This window comes from Orbicella franksi, chromosome 2, assembly GCF_964199315.1.
Source record: "Orbicella franksi chromosome 2, jaOrbFran1.1, whole genome shotgun sequence".
Taxonomy (NCBI): domain Eukaryota; kingdom Metazoa; phylum Cnidaria; class Anthozoa; order Scleractinia; family Merulinidae; genus Orbicella; species Orbicella franksi.
In genome coordinates this window covers 6,752,388-6,770,897 of record NC_138146.1, presented here as the reverse complement: position 1 = coordinate 6,770,897, position 18,510 = coordinate 6,752,388, and the positions used below count along the sequence as shown (strand labels likewise).

The 18,510-nt window shown below is 39.6% G+C and overlaps 1 protein-coding gene across 1 annotated transcript in view; it reads left to right on the top strand.

Annotated features, from left to right (window-relative positions):
- Positions 1-7,772: 7,772 nt before the first annotated feature.
- Positions 7,773-18,510, top strand: part of LOC145479895 (uncharacterized) — a 35,524-nt gene continuing 24,786 nt past the window's right edge. The window contains exons 1-3 of the mRNA XM_081458372.1: positions 7,773-7,801; positions 14,067-14,157; positions 17,117-17,446. Coding sequence (XP_081314498.1) covers positions 7,799-7,801; positions 14,067-14,157; positions 17,117-17,446 — 424 coding nt within the window. The 5' untranslated portion in view covers positions 7,773-7,798. The remainder of the gene's footprint in view (positions 7,802-14,066; positions 14,158-17,116; positions 17,447-18,510) is intronic.

Here is an 18,510-nt window from a genome sequence, read left to right as displayed (position 1 = left end):
AAAACACAAACATCGCACACCAAACAGTACGAGATCACGACAACACCGCAACACCGCAACTTGAGATTTTATGCAACGCACCAAAACAGCGCAGACGCGCCAGGGCAAATAATTTTTGTCTAGTCAGATAAATAACAGACTATTTTGTCATCAGTGCGGATCAACCCTTGATCTGTCCTCGCTCATGGTTTCCGTGGTCGTCTGTATAATTCTACTTTTAACGCAATCATGCGATCAAGTAAACAAAAGCTATATACAATATCTTAAGTAACCTTTATTTTTTGCCGGAAATAGTAAAGCCACATCGAGAGAGGGGGAGGGGGCAACCGAAGGCGCACCCCGAAACGATGCGGCCCGCGGGGTGGGTGGGTGGGTAAATAGCTAAGTTAGAACGCTGTCTGAATAGAACTGATCAGCTATCATATGATCAAGCATTAATGTCCATGAGCGAGTTCATGAATAACCTACTTCATAAATTATACCGCTATTGGCCAAATCCAATACCATACATAATCATACTTGTAACGTAATCACGCGATCAAATAAACAACAACTATATACAATGTCTTAAGTAACCTTTATTGTTTGCCGGAAATAGCAAAGCCACATCGAGAGGGGAGCCAACCGAAGGCGCATCCCGAAACGATGCGGCCTGCCCAAACCGCCATACAAAAAGGAATGTTCAAAAACAGGTGAAGGTGAAGAGAAAAGTATTTAAGAGGGGTGGCATGCAATGTTCGAAGCAATGCGCCTCGCCACTGAGAGACGTCTTTCTAGTGGCTGTGCAATATAGAGTAGAACTGCGTCAGACGACCAGTCTCCCTGGAGGGCGATGAGCTCGACAGGGGCGCCACACTTGAACGCATAAGAAGCACCACTGCGACGTGAGGTATGAGTGGAGTATTTGGAGGGTCTAGACCAGCGAAAGCGAGAACACAGCGTAATTTCGTACCAAGCACGTCGTAGGTTATGGGTTTGATGTCGCCGTCAAAAGACTTGATGAAGGCTGTCGAGGAGACTGGAGCCGGGTGGCAACGCAGATGGTGTTCATAAGCTTGTACTGGGCATAAAGGGTGGCCTGGAGGCAGGCGAACCACTGGTATCAACAAACGACGTTGCTTGAGTTGTATGGTTTTAGACCTTCTCACATAAATTACCAGACCCTATGGGCGGATAAAAAAGTCGGAACGAGATAAGTTTTTGGAAGAGTCGTAGTCCTGCGCAGACTTAGGGACGAGATTTGACAGGCGGAAAAATGTATAAAAGCCGATAAGAATGGCGGCCCAAATGCCGGAGTCTACGTCAGCGGAGGGAAGAGGGCAAATGCGCCTGAGTATGTCTGGAGTGATTGGGAGTTTCTGTTCTCGGGCATCACTCAAAATACGGCGAAGCCCTCACGTGATCAGTTTGATTGTGAACACTTCCCGAAATGTGACGCTGTGACCAAAATGCCGATGGAGAACATTTATGGCAGACAAAGAATTGATGATGGTGCAGTATTTGCAGGATGAACACAAATGAATTAAAAATCTCACGATAGTCTGAGGCTGGGCTGGAATGGGAACCAAACCATAGATGGAGCAGAAGCGTAGATAAACACGCCATTGCGACCGTCGCGAGCTTAAAGTAGAGTCGGCATAGGCAGCGGCGGAGACTACTTTGGCACGCTCATGAAGCTGCGACAGTACAGTAAGTGACTTAACCTGTCGGCGGAAGTGTTATGTTGACCAGGCAAGTGACGCGAAAAGAGGTGAAAATTGTAGCGCGCGCTGAGCCAGAAGAGTTCGCGCAACCAAGACATAGCCAGCGGGTTTTTGCAATATCCTTTGTTGATAAATGTCATCGCTTGAGTGTTATCTGTCTCAACACAAACACGTTTGTTTGACCAGCGGGGACCCCAGCGACGAGCGGCGTGAAGGACTGGGAATAACTCTAAAAAGTTAATATTGGCACGAAGGGAATGGTGTGACCAGCTGTACACCAGTTGTGAGGATATAACGACGTATTGTAGTCTACAAGGAAACTGGTGGCCCAAACCCCCGCAAACCAAACATAGGAACAAACGGCCCCATAACCGAGAAAAGATGCGTCGGTCTGAAAAACGACAGGATGCCGAAAATCGAGCATCATACTTCAACCATTAAAGGTATAGAGGAACTGTTGCCACCATTTAATGTCCGCGCGAAACTGAAAATTAAGGCGACAACGATGTGACGAATGCCTAAGCCAAAATCGACGGAGCGCACGGAAGGCCAAAGCAAAGACGATTGTCAATAAAATATTCGTATTTAGATGAGTCCAGTACACCAAATATCCAGCGAAAACCTTGCAGCTGTCGGTGAGGAGGAAAGACAGGAACCCAGCGCTAAGCAGATTCAATGTCAACTACAGCATAATAGCAGGCTCTGGATGAATGAGACACAGCGGTGTCGACAGAGTTCATGCGAAATGAGTCTAAAGTACGTTTAATGTAATCATTAAGGGAGTTTCCCCGTGGACGACTGCAGTCAGTAATAGGGCGGGATTTTCCGGAATCTTTTTTTAGGGACACGACCGATGGCATGAATACACTTGGGCTTCACTAAAACGCGAGAGATTCGCCCGAGACCAAGTTCCTTAGCAAGTAACTCGTCCAGTTCAGGTTTGAACTCATCGCAGGTAGCACTAGTATAATTCACTGCGTCATAGCCAGCAATGCCTGAAACATCTGGCTATTTAATTAGCTTGAAACCATTTTGAAGACCATCGAGAATAAAATCTTTGTCGAAATCAAAAGAGAGTTCTCTTTGCCAAGGGTGGAAATTCAGGGGACATTCCTCAGGCAGGGTGAAAATAGAAGCATCGAAGGAGGCCGTAAGCGGGGCACAATCAGAGCGAAACGTTCATTTCTTGTTGTTATTGGGACTAGCCCCAGTGGGAGCCCCAGTGGGAGCCCCAGTGCAGGCTTTGCCTTTGTGAGAGGACTGTGAACAATGAATGCAAACATGCTTATACCTGCACGACTGAGGGTTGGGGCAACCACCAGGACTAAAGTTCCAGCGAAAGCAAAATTCTTCGGTACCAGATGAACGCAGTTCTGTAGTGCGAGTCGTGCTAATAGGAGGCTTAAGTGCGACAGCAGCGTCGAAGTGTTGCGCACTCAAATCCTCCACATTTGAGCCCCAGGAAAACTTCTCGCGCAGTTTAGTGGCACGATAATCTTGGTCAAAGGCAAGAATAGCCCGAGTCTGAAAATGGGTGCCTTTCACAGAAAGGAATTTCAGATACCCCAGATATTGCTGAGCCTCACTGGGACTTGGCGAAAGCAACGCTTCTAAGATCTTAACGTTAGCCAACATAAACTGGGGGAATGTGAGTTGTAAAGGCTTCAACTGCTTCTCGTCCGAGCCATATATAAGTTCACAAGGAAGCAACTGCTTACCTAGGCCTGCGGCTGCAGCTTCCTCATGACGTCTTGTGAATCTCCCCCAAGGCTAAAACATTAACAAATAATGAAAGAAAATAACTAAAAATAAACATGGTTTGTTCGGGGCGAATGATCAGCTTTCTTCCTTTTTAGTGGGTAGTGTTTTGTTGTGAAAACTGTAATGCCAATTGTAGCTCGCTTACGCAAGAAAATTTACAACAGCAGTCGACGATACGAACAGATACGTCGTTTTCCGTTGTCTCCTTCTCATCTAGACGTCAAATCTGATTACCTTACTGGGGATACATGCATGGTACGTTATAGTTCCTCTAATATTTCGATTTACTTGAATTACTTACTGAATTGATTTATACTGGTATGCAATTTGCGATTGAGCTAATGTTGTGACAATGGAGGTTCAGATTCAACAAGTGCTGATGGTAAAGTTGAGTTTTTTGTTGTTTTTCTGTGCTATGCGGCAAATGTTCTTCTCTAGCTTATTTTGCTTTCATAAGCAAACATTAAGCTGAAAGTCAGGTTTTCAGAGTCATTAAAATAGTTATTTCCTCATGCTCATTGTGTCGCAAAATTTCCCGGTAAAATATTCACGAAATAATTGCATATTGATAGCTTTAAGATCGACCTTTGCTTAAAAAAAAAAAAGAGTCCCGCGTCAAGGCCTGTAGTTTAGTAAGGAAGAAAGGTATTAATATCTCATATTTTAATTCGCTTAGATCAATTACATAAGCATACGTAATCGTGTCTTGAAAAAAATATCTATTTTCGTAAATCGTACGCAAATCACGTGACGCATCTAGCTTTAATTATTTAATAGTGCCGTCTTAGGTAATTCATGTTAAGAAGTAAAAACTGAGACCATGAGCTGCAAGGGGAGGACCACAAAATGCCGAGGCCCTTTTTAATTTTGTTTCTGTGCTGTGTGTTAGGTTAATTACTTAATCCCGTACCACACATCAGGTAGGAGATTTTAAATATGGCTTCATCGGCTATTTTGTCATTCTTGATTGCATGCCCTTTGGGCGCGTGTGCTGCTGGGTTAGACGGGATTGATACTGAATATACACGGTATGCGAATTATTCAAGAATTTCACAAAAACACCAACCAGAAATCAAGACAGTTCGTTAGATTTTAAACTGCAGCAGCTCGGCGTACAGTACTGCGACAAAAGAAAGAAGCAAAGCAGGAAGAAAAATCGGTGCGAGAATTTCTCTTTGAAACATTGGAGGCGAGCGCATTATAGATTATTAGGAATCGCTCATTTCAGTCCAAAAAGCAATAACGTTTTTGAGTGTCCCATGTAGCAGACAAAATGGAAACACTCTTTATGAACTCACGCGTATGCATTGGCACAACAGACGAAATAAATCGGGAGACAGCTGTAAATCATAATTAGAGGTAATCGTGCCTTGCCCTCAATACATTGTATACCAAAAATTATTATTTGAAGCTGTGTGTACTTAGGATCGTGCCCTACAATCTTAAGTCTTAATTAAATCATGGCGGGCCAATCGATCACTATTACGCAGGTATTATTGTTTGATAAAAATAAAAACAAGCTGTTGCTGTGTAGCACTTTGACTGAATTGACTTACTTTAGTAGAAATTAAAAAAAAAAAATTCTGAATGGTATTTTTTGAGACATTTCGGGGAAAACCCTTCATCAGTCACAAATAAAGGGTTAAATGAACCAATAAAAAATTTGTATCATAAACACGACGTCATGTGAATCTACCCCACGCTAACAATGACATCAACGTCTGATTAACTTGCTACTGACCTTAACGAACAATGCAGGAAAATGACTTAAAACCAAAAACGGCTCGTTCCGGGCGTCTCATCTCTTACTTCACTGGGGATACATGCATGGTACGTTATAGGTCCTCTAATAATTCGATTTACTTGAATTACTTACTGAATTGATTTGTACTGGTATGCAATTTGCGATTGAGCCAATTGTCGCGACGTTGGAGGTTCAGATTCAACAAGTACTTATAGTAAAGTTGAGTTTTTTGTTGTTTTTCTGTGCTATGCGGCAAATGTTCTTCTCTCGCTTATTTTGTTTTTATAAGCAAGTGGTTAGCTGAAAGTGAGGTTGTCAGAGTTGTTAAAATAGTTATTTCCTCGTGCTCATTGTGTCGTAAAATTTCCCTGTAAAATATTCACGAAATACTTGCATACTGATAGCTTTAAGATCGATCTTTGCTAAAAAAAAAAAGAGTAACGCGTCAAGGCCTGTAGTTTACTAAGGTAGAATAGTATTAATATCTCATATTTCAATTCGTTTAGATTGATTAGGTAAGCATACGTAATCATGTCTTGAAAAAAAATATCTATTTGCGTAAATCGTTCGCATATCACCTGACGCAGCTAGCTTTAATTATTTAAAAGTGCCGTCTTAGGTATTTCATGTTAAGTTGTGAAAACTGAAAGCATGCGCTGCAGGGGGAGGACCACAAAATGCCCAGACCATTTTTAATTTTGTTCCTGTGCCGTGTGTTACGTTAATTACTTAATCCCATTCCACATATCAGGTAAGAGATTTTACATATGGCTTCATCGGTATTTTGTCATTCTTGATTGCTAGCCTTTGGGCGCATGTTCTGCTGGGTTAGACGGGATTGATGCTGAATATACGCAGTTGAGAATTATTCGAGAATTTCGGAAAAAAAAAAAGAACAGAAATCAAGACAGTTCGTTAGATTTTAAACTGCAGCCGCTCGGCGTACAGCACTGCGACGAAGGAAAGAAAAAAAAAACACAAGAAGAAAAATCGGTGGGAAACTTTATCTTTGAAACATTGGAGGCAAGCGCATTATAGATTATTAGGAATCACTCATTTCAGTTCAAAAAGCAATAACGTTTCTGAGTGTCTCATGTATGAGACTTTATGAACTCACACGTATGTATTGGCACAACAGAAGAAGTAAATCGGGAGAAGGCAGTAAATCATAATAAGAGGTCATCGTGCCTTGCTTTCAGTACACTGTATACCAAAAATTATTCCTTGAAGCTGTGTACTTAGAATCGTGCCCTACAATCTTAAGTCTTAATTAATCATGGCGCGCCAATCGACCACTATTAAGTAGGTATTATTGTTTGATATAAAATAAAAACAAGCTGTTGCTGTGTAGCACTTTGACTGAATTGAGTTACTTTAGTATAAATTTAAAAAAAAAGTGCTGAATGGTATTTTTTTTTTTTTTTTTTTTTTTTTTGAGACGTTTCGGGGAAAACCCTTCGTCAGTCACAAATAAAGGGTTAAATGAACCAATAAAAATACTTGTATTATAAAGACGACGTCATGTGAGTCTAACCCATGCTAACAATGACATCAACGTCTGATTAACTTGCTACTGACCTTAACGAACAATGCAGGAAAACGACTTAAAAACAAAAACGGCTCGTTCCGGGCGGATAAACAGCTTTCATCCTTAACGACGCATTGTAAGCTAATTATAGCTCGCCAACGTGAGAACATTTACAACAGCAATCAGTCGAAGTTACGAACAAATATGCCGCTTTCCGATGACTCCTTCTCATCTAGACGTTAAATCTGATTACCTTACTGGGAATATATGTATTGGACGGAGTTGATGCTGAATATTCACGGTATATAAGAATTATACGAGAATTAAAGAAGAAGAAACAACCAGAAATCAAGTTTAGTTCGTTAGATTTTTAACTGCAGCAGCTCGTCGTAGAGTACTGCGACAAAAGGAAGACACAAAACAGGAAGAAAAATCGGTGCGAAACTTTATCTTTGAAGCATTGGAGGCAAGCGTATTATAGATTATTAGGAATCACTCATTTAAGTTCGTAGAGCAATAACTTTTTTGGGTGTCCCATGTAGTAGACAAAATAGAAACACTCTTTATGAACCCACGCCTATGTATTGGTACAACAGAAGAAATAGATCGGGAGAAGGCAGAAAATCATAATTAAAGGTAATCGTGCCTTGCCCTCAATACATTGTACACCAGAAATTATTTATTGAAGTTGCTTACTTAGGACCGTGTCCTTCAATCTTAAATCTTAATAAATTATGGACAATAGACGACTATTATGGAGGTATTATTCTTTGATAAAAATGTATGTATTATAATCATGACGTCATGTGAGTCTCCCCCCAGGCTAAAACATTAACAAATAATAAGAGAAAATAACTAAAAATAAACACGCTTTGTTCCGGACGAATAATCAGCTTTCTTCCTTTTTAGTGGGTAGTGTTTTGTTGCGAAAACTGTAACGCCAATTACAGCTCGCTTGCGCAAGAAAATTTACAACAGCAGTCAACGGTAAGAACAGATACGTCGCTCTCCGTTGTCTCCTTCTCATCTAGACGTGAAATCTGATTACCTCACAGGGGATACATGGTACGTTATAGTTCCTCTAATAATTCGATTTACTTGAATTACTCACTGAATTGATTTATACTGGTATGCAATTTGCGATTGAGCTAAATGTCGCGACATTGGAGGTTCAGATTCAACAAGTGCTGATGGTAAAGTTGAGTTTTTTGTTGTTTTTCTGTGCTATGCGGCAAATGTCCTTCTCTAGCTTATTTTGTTTTCATAAGCAAACATTTAGCTGAAAGTCAGGTTGTCAGAGTCGTTAAAATAGTTATTTCCTCGAGCTCATTGCGTCGTAAAATTTCCAGTAAAATATTCACGAAATACTTGCATATTAATAGCTTTAAGTCGACCTTTCTTAAAAAAAAGAGTGCCGCGTCAAGGCCTGTAGTTTGGTAAAGAAGAACAGTATTAATATCTCATATTTTAATTCGTTTAGATCAATTACATAAGCAAACGTAAACAAGGCTTGAAAAAATATATCTATTTTCGTAAATCGTTCGCATATCACGTGACCCAACTAGCTTAATTATTTAATAGTGCCGTCTTAGGTAATTCACGTTAAGTAGTGAAAACTGAAACCATGCGCTGCGAGGAGAGGACCACAAAATGCCCAGGACCATTTTAATTTTGTTCCTATCCTGTGTGTTACGTTTATTACTTGATCCCATTCCACACATCAGGTAAGAGATTTCAAATATGCCTTCATCGGCTATTTTGTCATTCTTGATTACATGCCCTTTGGGCGCATGTTCTGCTGGGTTAGACGGGATTGATGCTGAATACATAGGGTATGAGAATTATTCGAGAATTTCAGAAAAAAACACAACCAGAAATCAAGACAGTTCATTAGATTTTAAACTGCAGCAGCTCGGCGCACAGTATTGTGACAAAAGAAAGAAACAAAGCAGGAAGAAAAATCAGTGGGAGGCGAGCGCATTATAGATTATTAGGAATCACTCATTTCAGTCAAAAAGCAACAACGTTGTAGTAGACAAAAAGGAAATACTCTTTGTGAATTCACGCGTTTGTATTGGCACAACAGAAGAAATAAATGCAAAGAAGGCAGTAAACCATAATTAGAGGTAATTGTGCCTTGCCCTCAATACATTGTACACCAAAAATTATTCCTTAAAGCTGTGTGTACTTAGGATCGCGCCCTACAATCTTAAGTCTTAATTAATCATGGCGCCCCAATCGATCGCTATTACGGAGGTATTATTGTTTGATAAAAATAAAAGCAAGCTGTTGCTGTGTAGCACTTTGACTGAATTGAGTTATTTTTGTTTAAATTTTAAAAAAAGTGCTGAATGGTAGTTTTTTTGAGACGTTTCGGGGAAAACCCTTCATCAGTCACAAATAAAAGAGTAAATAAACCAATCAAAATGTTTGTGTTATAAACACGACGTCATGTGAGTCTAACCCATGCTAACAATGACATCAACGTCTGATTAACTGCTACTGACCTTAACAAATAATACTGGAAAATGACTTAAAAACAAAAACGGCTCGTTCCGGGCGGATAATCAGCTTTCTTCCTTAACGACGCATTGTAAGCTAATTATAGCTCGCTAATGTGAGAACATTTACAACAGCAATCAGTCGAAGTTACGAACAAATATGCCGCTTTCCGATGACTCCTTCTCATCTAGACGTCAAATCTGATTACATTACTGGGGATACATGGTACGTTATAGTTCCTCTAATAATTTGATTTGCTTGAATTACTTACTGAATTGATTTGTACTGGTATGCAATTTGCGATTGAGCTAAATGTCGCGACATTGGAGGTTCAGATTCAACAAGTACTGATGGTAAAATTGAGTTTTTTGTTGTTTTTTCTGTGCTATGCGGCAAATGTTCGTCTCTAGCTCATTTGTTTTCGTAGACAAATTCTTAGTTGTAAGTCAGGTTTTCTGAGTCGTTAAAATCGTTTTTCCCTCGTGCTCATTGTGTCGGAAAATTTCCTTGTAAAATATTCAAGAAGTACTTGCATATTGATAGTTTTAAAATCGACCTTTGTAAAAAAAAAGAGTATCGCGTCAAAGCCTGTAGTTTACTAAGGAAGAATAATAATAATACCTCATATTTTAATTCGTTTAGGTTGATTACGTAAGGATACGTAATCATGTCTTGGAAAAATTATCTAGGGCTGAACTACTACCCAATTACCGGCGGATACTTTATTTTATTCTCAAAATAGTACTTAATGACCCCTCAACATATAAACAATAGCCTCCATTTTGCGCAAAAATATGCTAGGATATTTGTCCGCGGACATTATCTGTTCCAAGAAGCGAACAGTTTTCCGAGAGCGTAGCTCGAGGAAAACTGTGAGCTTCAAGGAACAGATAATGTCCAAGGACAAATATTCAAGCATATTTCCGCGCCAAATGGAAGCTATTGTGTTTATTATCCTTCAAATCTTCTTCGCAACACGTGCAGTTTTGAAAATTGGGGAATATTTAACAATTATTCCATGAGCGCGCGTTGGATATGAGATGGTAAATAGCCAACGAGGCCCGTAGGGCCGAGTTGGCTATAACCAATCTCATATCCAACAAGCGCGAATGGAATAATTGTTTTATTAAATTCGGTGCGTTTGTATACTTGGAAATTATAGCTTAATTTTATTGGATTTTAATTTTACAAAGCGACCGGAAGTGGATGTGGCAAAAACAACAACAAGTGGGAAATCACATGACATGGGCGCCGTTTGTAAAATTAGTTGAATGAAAAATTTGAAAGCGAAGCAAGCGAATTTGCTGAATGAAATTACAATCAAGTAATTCAAGGAATGTCAATCAAATGAAGGAGATATAACCTTGGTCAGAAAGTTTGAAAGCGTTCAAGTTCGAGTCATAGATAAGAGCCGAATAATTGTGCACTTGCACATTGCCATTGTAATAATGCTGCGGAAAACTTTGATCGCCATATGACACAGACGTTGTGCCAAAATTATTCTCGACAAGATCTCTTTCAGGATTCCCTTGTTTTGAAAGCCTTGGCATTTCGAGCTGTATGTGTGGAGCTCATTGTTGGCCAGATTCAGAGTCAGGGACAGAAACTATCTTAGCGTCAGATTCATCTTCAGAATCTCCGAGGCCACCTGATGGTTTTTCGTGGTTGGTAAAGAACCGGGCTTCCTTTGATTCAGCTCAAAATACTCAACTCCTTGAGGTGTTTTTCGCAAGGACATCGGAATTGTTGGCGCTAGCTGTCGTTGATTCTCTCGTCCTCGTCGGCCAAAAAAGAGACCGAGATAAAACTAGGTGGTCCTCTTTAGCTGTGCGGGATGTTTGCCCTCGGCCGATCCGAGCTTGCTTAAGTCGAACAGTTTCCTCATCTGCTCATTGGAAGTTGGTTTATTATGGACTACGCCGGCAACGATGACTGTTCTCCTGAGGCCTTTTACAAATGTTCTAATAGTTTATTTTCCTGGTCAGCGATAGTGAAAAACTGTTTGTTGTGTGGCGGCGAGCGAAGGAAATGATCAATGGCGGCTCTAATGGATTGAACTTGCAATACGCGCCGTCTTTCTCCCTCGCAGACGTGTAAAAACACTTCAAACAAACATTCAGTTCTTCTTTTGACATTTCTTATATCGGTTTCAAAAATTTGGTGCCACTAGGACTTGCAAGCCATTCTGTTAAGGTAAACATTGTTTTTGTTACATAATCTTCATAAACGCGTAAAATCTCGACGGTCACATTAATTTTGCAACTTTTAAGGGAAACTTAGCGTATACGTACCGTTAAATAATCTTATCTCGAACTTTGTGGCTTTTTTGTTGTTACTGGGACGGCATTGTCCATAATTTCCTGTATTTCTTCTGTAGATAGCCCACCGAATCTGCTTTTTTTCATCCATTTTTTTGTCGATGAAACTTGGCTTCCCGCGAAAAAGTTCATGCCGAGCGACATTTGTCGCATTCAATTCTATATAAGGTCAAACGCAGGTATAATGGCTGATAACCGAGATCCAGTGAACCAATCAGAAAGCTACAATTGCATTATCCGAGGTTGAGAATTTAATAATCTTGGATATTCCCCAGTTTTGGCTGGGGAATGTTCGGTCACGTGACGTATTAATTTAGACCAATCGCGCGCGAGTGATATTTGATGGATTATAATTGCGGATATTTTTTTATTCTCAACCTATTGGCGGATAAATATTTATTAGCTATGTATAGGTTGTTGACCAAGTGTGAAGTCAAGATGACTGGATGTTGGCCAAGTTTTTTTTGTTTTTTTTTTGTTTTTTTTTTGCGTATTTATGGACCGAGACGGAGTAGAGGTCCATAAACTCGCAAAAAAAGAACGAGGCCAACATCGAGCCATCTTGACCGAACAAGCTTGGTCAATAAAGGATTTATTATATGGCTTTCGGGGAAATTTTTCTTGCAAGAAACGGCGGGTAGTCCCGAGCGGGCAAGATAGCTCCATCTTGCCCGCTCGGGTAGCCGGCAGTCACAGCGCGGGATTTGATTCATCTTGCCAGCTCAGGGAGCTAGCCATATAATAACTTTTGAAATTTTTCAACAGTGCCTTCGGAATGGAATAAAGTCAAAGGTCAACTTTTTTTCCTGATCCTTTCTCGCGTTCTGGCTGCTTAAAATTTCTCGATATCGAGGAAGATGTGTACTGTGGTATTGCTAAGTTTATGAATTCGTTCATAACTGAGCAGTCGGATTCTCGAAAGGAAAATTCGCAGATACACGGGGCAGCTGAATTCTATAGAAGTTTAATGTGGCTCAAATCAGTAATATATCTGTGAGATGCTTGGGCTCTAACGCGCACTTCAGCGCGAGGCATCACGCGATCACCCGCCAAGTTTAGTAAACTGTTTGCGATATCAGTTATTTTTAACTTCGAAAACATCCATCCGTCAGGCAATTCCAAAGAAAAAACAATCTTTAATTTTGAACCGCTGTGCCGGAACGTAAACGAAAATTGTGAGGTTGGTGTTGCGATCGATCGCGCCAGCTAATAGTCTAAAATACAGCGAGGAAAAAAGAAATACATTTCAGGTTTTCTTTGTTCTTGTTACTTGGCCAGTCTCACTTTCGGGTATTTACGGTACTCTTCTTCTACCGATTATTCTGCTAAAGATAACAGCGTAAAACAAAACACTACTCGCGTGTAATTGCGGGCTTTATTGATCAGCGGACCGCCCTCATGCATGCACAAAGGGTTATCTTGTAACGGTCAAGCTTTTAAGTTGTCCGTGGAAAGAGTGCAAAAAATAAATTCCTTATCCACAAAGCTAATAGCTCAAAAACTGATAGGGAAAAATATTCAACCGCAAAAGCGGAATGCATGTGCAAAATTGCCAACTGTCCACAGCAGTCCGTTTCATGTTCGTATAAGATTTGGAGAAAAATGGCGACCGCGGAAGGTCACACGAAATATGCAAACACAAAACACCCACCTAAACAAACGCCATAACTTAAGGTGCCCATAACGTCAAAATTTTTATTTCGTCATCTAATTCTTTATATCACCAAATGAACTTCTGCGAAAAAATGTTTCGACTTGGACAAAACGTATTTTTTTTTTTATCATAACTTTTTGAAAACGTTCAAATTTGCCGTCATTTTTGGTCCGCCATTCGTACCAGCCTTTCCTGGGTTTGGAATGAGTTGTGACGTAGATTCAGGAACACGTGACTTCAAGCTTGACCCCTCTCGCTTGTTTTACCTCTGTAAATTTAGCTTCGTAATCCATTCAAAATGCCGGAAAGGTGCATTGCTGCTCTTTGTAACAACATCAATGATCGAGAAAACATCAGCCTTAATCGAATTTCGTTTTTAGGCGAAACAAGAGCCATTTAAAAATAGGAGACGAAATTAAAGCGGTGGGTTAACTTTGTCCTTAAAAGAAGGAAAAACTGTGTGCCGGGAAAAATCTTGTCGATCTGTTCAGCGCATTTCACAGATGATGACTTCATCTATTCTTATCGTATTTTATTGTGTGCATCCGACACAATGTACCGTGTCCCATCGTAATTAAGCCTATTTAGCTTCTCTGGGATTCCTTGCCTTATACATTGTTGAGTTGTCAATACATTTATAAATCGCAAAAACAAAACAAGAACTAGAACAATCCTACTGCACTGCACTGCACTGCACTGCACTTGACCGCCGTGCACTGAATTGTTCTGAACCACACTCCACTGTACTGCACTGCCCTACACTAGCAACTGTACTATACCATACTTAATTTCACTACACTACACTTCACTACAGTGCTCTACCCTTGACTATAATATATTACATTTTCTCTTTTAGGTCCTCAGACACAACACTGGGAGAGTAATGGCTAAACAGGCAGTTTTTATGTTCGGTCTCATCACTATTGCCGTTTTCGTTCACACTAAAGGTAATTCATTTCAAACATCTTTTATATAGATAGATAAATAGATAGATGGATGGATGGATGGATGGATGGATGGATAGATAGATAGATAATGCTAAATAATGGATGCGTTTCAATGCTGAAAATGAATCTCATTCCGAGCTGTTTGCCAAGGGGAAACATTTTCTTTTCTCGACAGTGCAGTAGAAAAAAATTGTGCGTACAGTGGGCGTGATTGTGTTAGTAAAATCTACTTGAGTTTGTTTAAGGACTAAGATGTTTTTTCGTGCAGTTTACAAATGATTCTTGTTAAGCCAAAACCAATGTGCATTTCCTCTCAAAACTCTTAGACGTTACAATTTTGGACACTTTGCGGAAACACAGCTAAAGAAAACTAGAATTAGACTGGAAATGGAATTTACCTGCATTATTTTTTTGTTCTTTTGTTGTTGTTGTTGTTGTTTTCATACAAGAAACCAAAAATTTCCTTTCGAGAGATAAAAAGAACGAGCAAAGCCTAATCCGAGTTCTAGTTCTATCATGTATACTGTCCTTGAGCACATGTGATGAAATTGTCCAAGAAAGCACGTACTTTAATTAAAGTGTTACACTGTACTATAAATATTTCGGACGCCCACTCGCGCACTGCATACTCACTCGCATACTGCATATTCGTGCCCGGAACACTGCTTCAACAGATTATATTCTGAAGAAAATTACAGTGTCCGATACAGCTATCGTTTTGGCCGTGTTTTGATTTCGCACATTTAATCCCATTAATTTGCAAAACAATGTATTTTCCAATCACTTGTTAAAGAAGGTAAAAAAAATTAATAATAATAATTAAATTAACGGTTTGCATGCAAAACTTGCGCCTAAGCCGCAAATATAACGTTTTTCATTTACCATGCGAATAATCAAAAATCTTTTCGTGTTATTATTGAATTTTGTTACACTTTAAATGGTACGTTTTACTTTTTTCTTACTTTTAGCTCAAAACTCAACTTCTTTCGTTAACCATCTTCCCATAAGTAAATATTCAATATCTTATAAAAACTACACGTAATCTCCTCTCTTGAATGAACTCGCTCCTAAATATCTCCGCCAAAAAAAAATTATCAAGCGTTCTGATATTCATAACCGACACTCGGACTTGTGACGTGCCACATATATCTCTATATAAAACTGCCACCGGCCAAAGCACCTTCACGTCTGGAGCGACTAATACCTGGAATAGCTTGGACAAAGTCGCTAACGAAATTAAATCTCTAAAGACATTCAAAGCTATCGTCAAAAAATGGCGTCATAGCCTTAATTGACTTATTGTTTTATATCATGAGATTTTGGTAGCGTTTTTTTTTTTTTTTTTTTTTTTCTTTTTTTTGCACTAGAGAACGTTTTTTGTCTTTTGATCATTATTACTGTAAATAGTTCCCGAAAAATGAATCTATTAAAGATTATCGTTTTATCGTTTACAATAGTAAGGAGTACGTTAGCATGTTCTTTTTAGATCATGATGTTTGGGACATTTTTTAATGTAAAGGTGCTTGCTTCATCTTGGGTGCTTGTGTAAGCTTAACAGTGATGCTCGGTCCATCGTGGGAGACACAAGGACAGATAGAGCAAAAGGGGTGCGAGCAAAAAAATTGAAAAGCAAATGAGACATTCCCAGTTTTATTATCCTCGTTTGGCCACATCTTTTGTGGCCATAAGATTCCAGCGTCTATCTTCTTATACGAACGTATAGTCGGTAAACTTTGTTGATCGCCTATTCGCCATTTTAGCCTGCCTCGCCCAGAGAGGTTTTCTCGATAGGATGTTTAGTGAAAAGGGGCCGAACAAAACCGGAGAAATCCAGAAATTCAGCATGTTTGCAGCCAAAACACTTATTTCGAAACGAAACGGCGAGTTCCTCCTGATTTGAATCCATCAGTGACTGAACAAAAACATCTCTTCTGCAACTAACTTTTCCAGTACTAATCTCCGCTACGCTTCCCAACGTTTAACCTTTGCAAATTCCGACCTACCTTTCCCAAAGCTCTCTGAAGGTTAGTAAGTAAGTTACTTACTTACTTATTGACTTTTGAAATTGAGCTCAGACTTAACCATTTTATGAACATTACCAAGTTGTTTATTTTCAACAAAAACCAGTATATATTGATTGCATCTACTTAGCCAGAGCGAGAAGACCTCCAAAAAAACCACCAGGGTTATAGAGGAGGCCACCACAATTGTTTTATGGTTTTAGTTGTTAGTTATGTGTAAAAAGTTGGGCATAATTTTTATCAAAGCTGGGAAGCTTTCTTCTTTTTAAATGCATTCTTGACAATAGGCTTTAATCGTATTCTTGATATTGAACTGGACCTACTGTAGCTTGCAATGAAGGCCCATCCGGGGGGAATCTAATTAAAAAGAGATTTATGTCACTAACATTTGAAAAGATTCCCCTCATTAACCTCAGTTGCAAGCTAGCTCTAGTCCTATACTGAGAATAAAAATATGGTCTATTATAGTAAAAATTTGATATTTCATGAAAGCGTCGCTGGGAAGGTTTAGAAATGAAAAGTGCATATGTAAGTTTTTATAACATTTATCACCACTAACAAAAATAGATCAGGCTTCGAACTGGTTATGGAGCTGGTCGGTTAAAAGAGGCTTCACAGGGGCTCTCTCCTTCGTTCTTTTCAGGAAACTTTTGTCTCGCCGGTTTGACTCTGCCTTCTGACTCTTATGGAATGAACCTTGTCCTGACTTTTGTGGCTGAAAATTTAGCGCACAAAATGAGGAGGCTATTCCTGAAACGTTTTCATTTGTGTTTCAAGTTTGAACAGGCACTCTGCTATATAACCATAAAAAGATACACACTTTACCAAAAGTCTTTAATATTATCTGACATTGATTTTATTTCATAATGCTTGGCATCCTGATCGTCTGCTGATGATGTACTAATTGAATGTTGGTATTTTAAAATTCCTAATTTTAGCTTGCCTTGATCACCAGTTCAACCGAAGACAAGCAGGTGATAAGTGGCTCAAAAACCCTACAACTAATTGTACCTGTATTGAGCACAGTTTTGTCCTGTGCCAGAAACTAAATGAGCCTGTGTGCATGGACATCAGCGGAAACTTGAGAAAGAATAGAGAGACATGGATGAACAGTTCCTGCGTGGCTTGTGAGTGCGTCAACGGCACCATAAACTGTACTAGATATGACGTCAACGTCACGTATGGATTGTATTATGTTGAGCCGATACCCACCTGTGAACAATGTGCAGTTCCATTGAGAACAGAAGAGCCCTACAGTACTTGCAAAGGTAGGTAAAGCCTATAAATAGATTTTGTTATGTCCTGTTCTCGGTCACTGTCGTCAAGGTTCAGTCTGATCACATGGGTTCAAGACGGCCAAGTTCTATAGATCAAGTCTACCATGGCTCCGATGCTTCCAGGACAAAATTGTAGTTTTGTTTTTAATCATACTTTTTCCTGTCCATTCCCAAAAAAATATTTGGATGCAAAGAAAACTGCAAAAACATCTAAGTTTATCCTGTAAGCCTCGGAGCCATGTTAGATGGTGACATATCGAAACTGGCCTATTACCTGTGACATACATTTATGGTGACAATTTTTCCACTTGGCTCATGGTCATAAGTCAGCCAGAGAACTTTAGCACACATGAGTTGTGAGAGGACGGGCAGGAAATCAAAACAGCATTACCATAAAATTCAAGTAACAAGGTTGCATACAATATGTGTAAGTATAGATATGAAATAATTTATATTGGAACGGCAGAGAAAGACTTAAAGACATGAAAGATATTGGCAGTTATGTTCACAACTTAAGCAGATGTATATGAAAGCCTTGAGAAAACGTTGTCCGTAAACGATACGACTTTATAGAGTTATGGGAAGACTGAAAAAGCGTGCGCGTGATCATGAATATTCCATATTGCTTTCTCGTGGCATTTCATGATCACAGGTCAGCTGCCCGAAATGGCGCTTTGGGAACACACAGAACGTACCATGCCTTCCTTGAGGTAGCTAAAGTAGAAAACAAAAGAAAATTTGAGCGCTTAGAGCTTCGGATATGCCCAAGTTGAGTTTGCAACATGTAGTAAGCACGAACTTTAAAGAAGAGACCTGGCCTGCGACTGACTGTACTGTTTATTTACAGGGAAAAACAACTCCGGATGTAATAGTCATTACTTTAATTCATCCGTGCGTACGTATTTACTTGCTTACTTGGGCATTTTAAGCAAACCTGCAGGTTCCCCAATATCATAACCAAGGTTGTAATAAAGTCAGGCAGCCCGTAAACGTAAGTCTTCAGAGTACGCCGTAAATTTAAGCATGCATGCTAATCTCGTAAACCGCTTTAATGC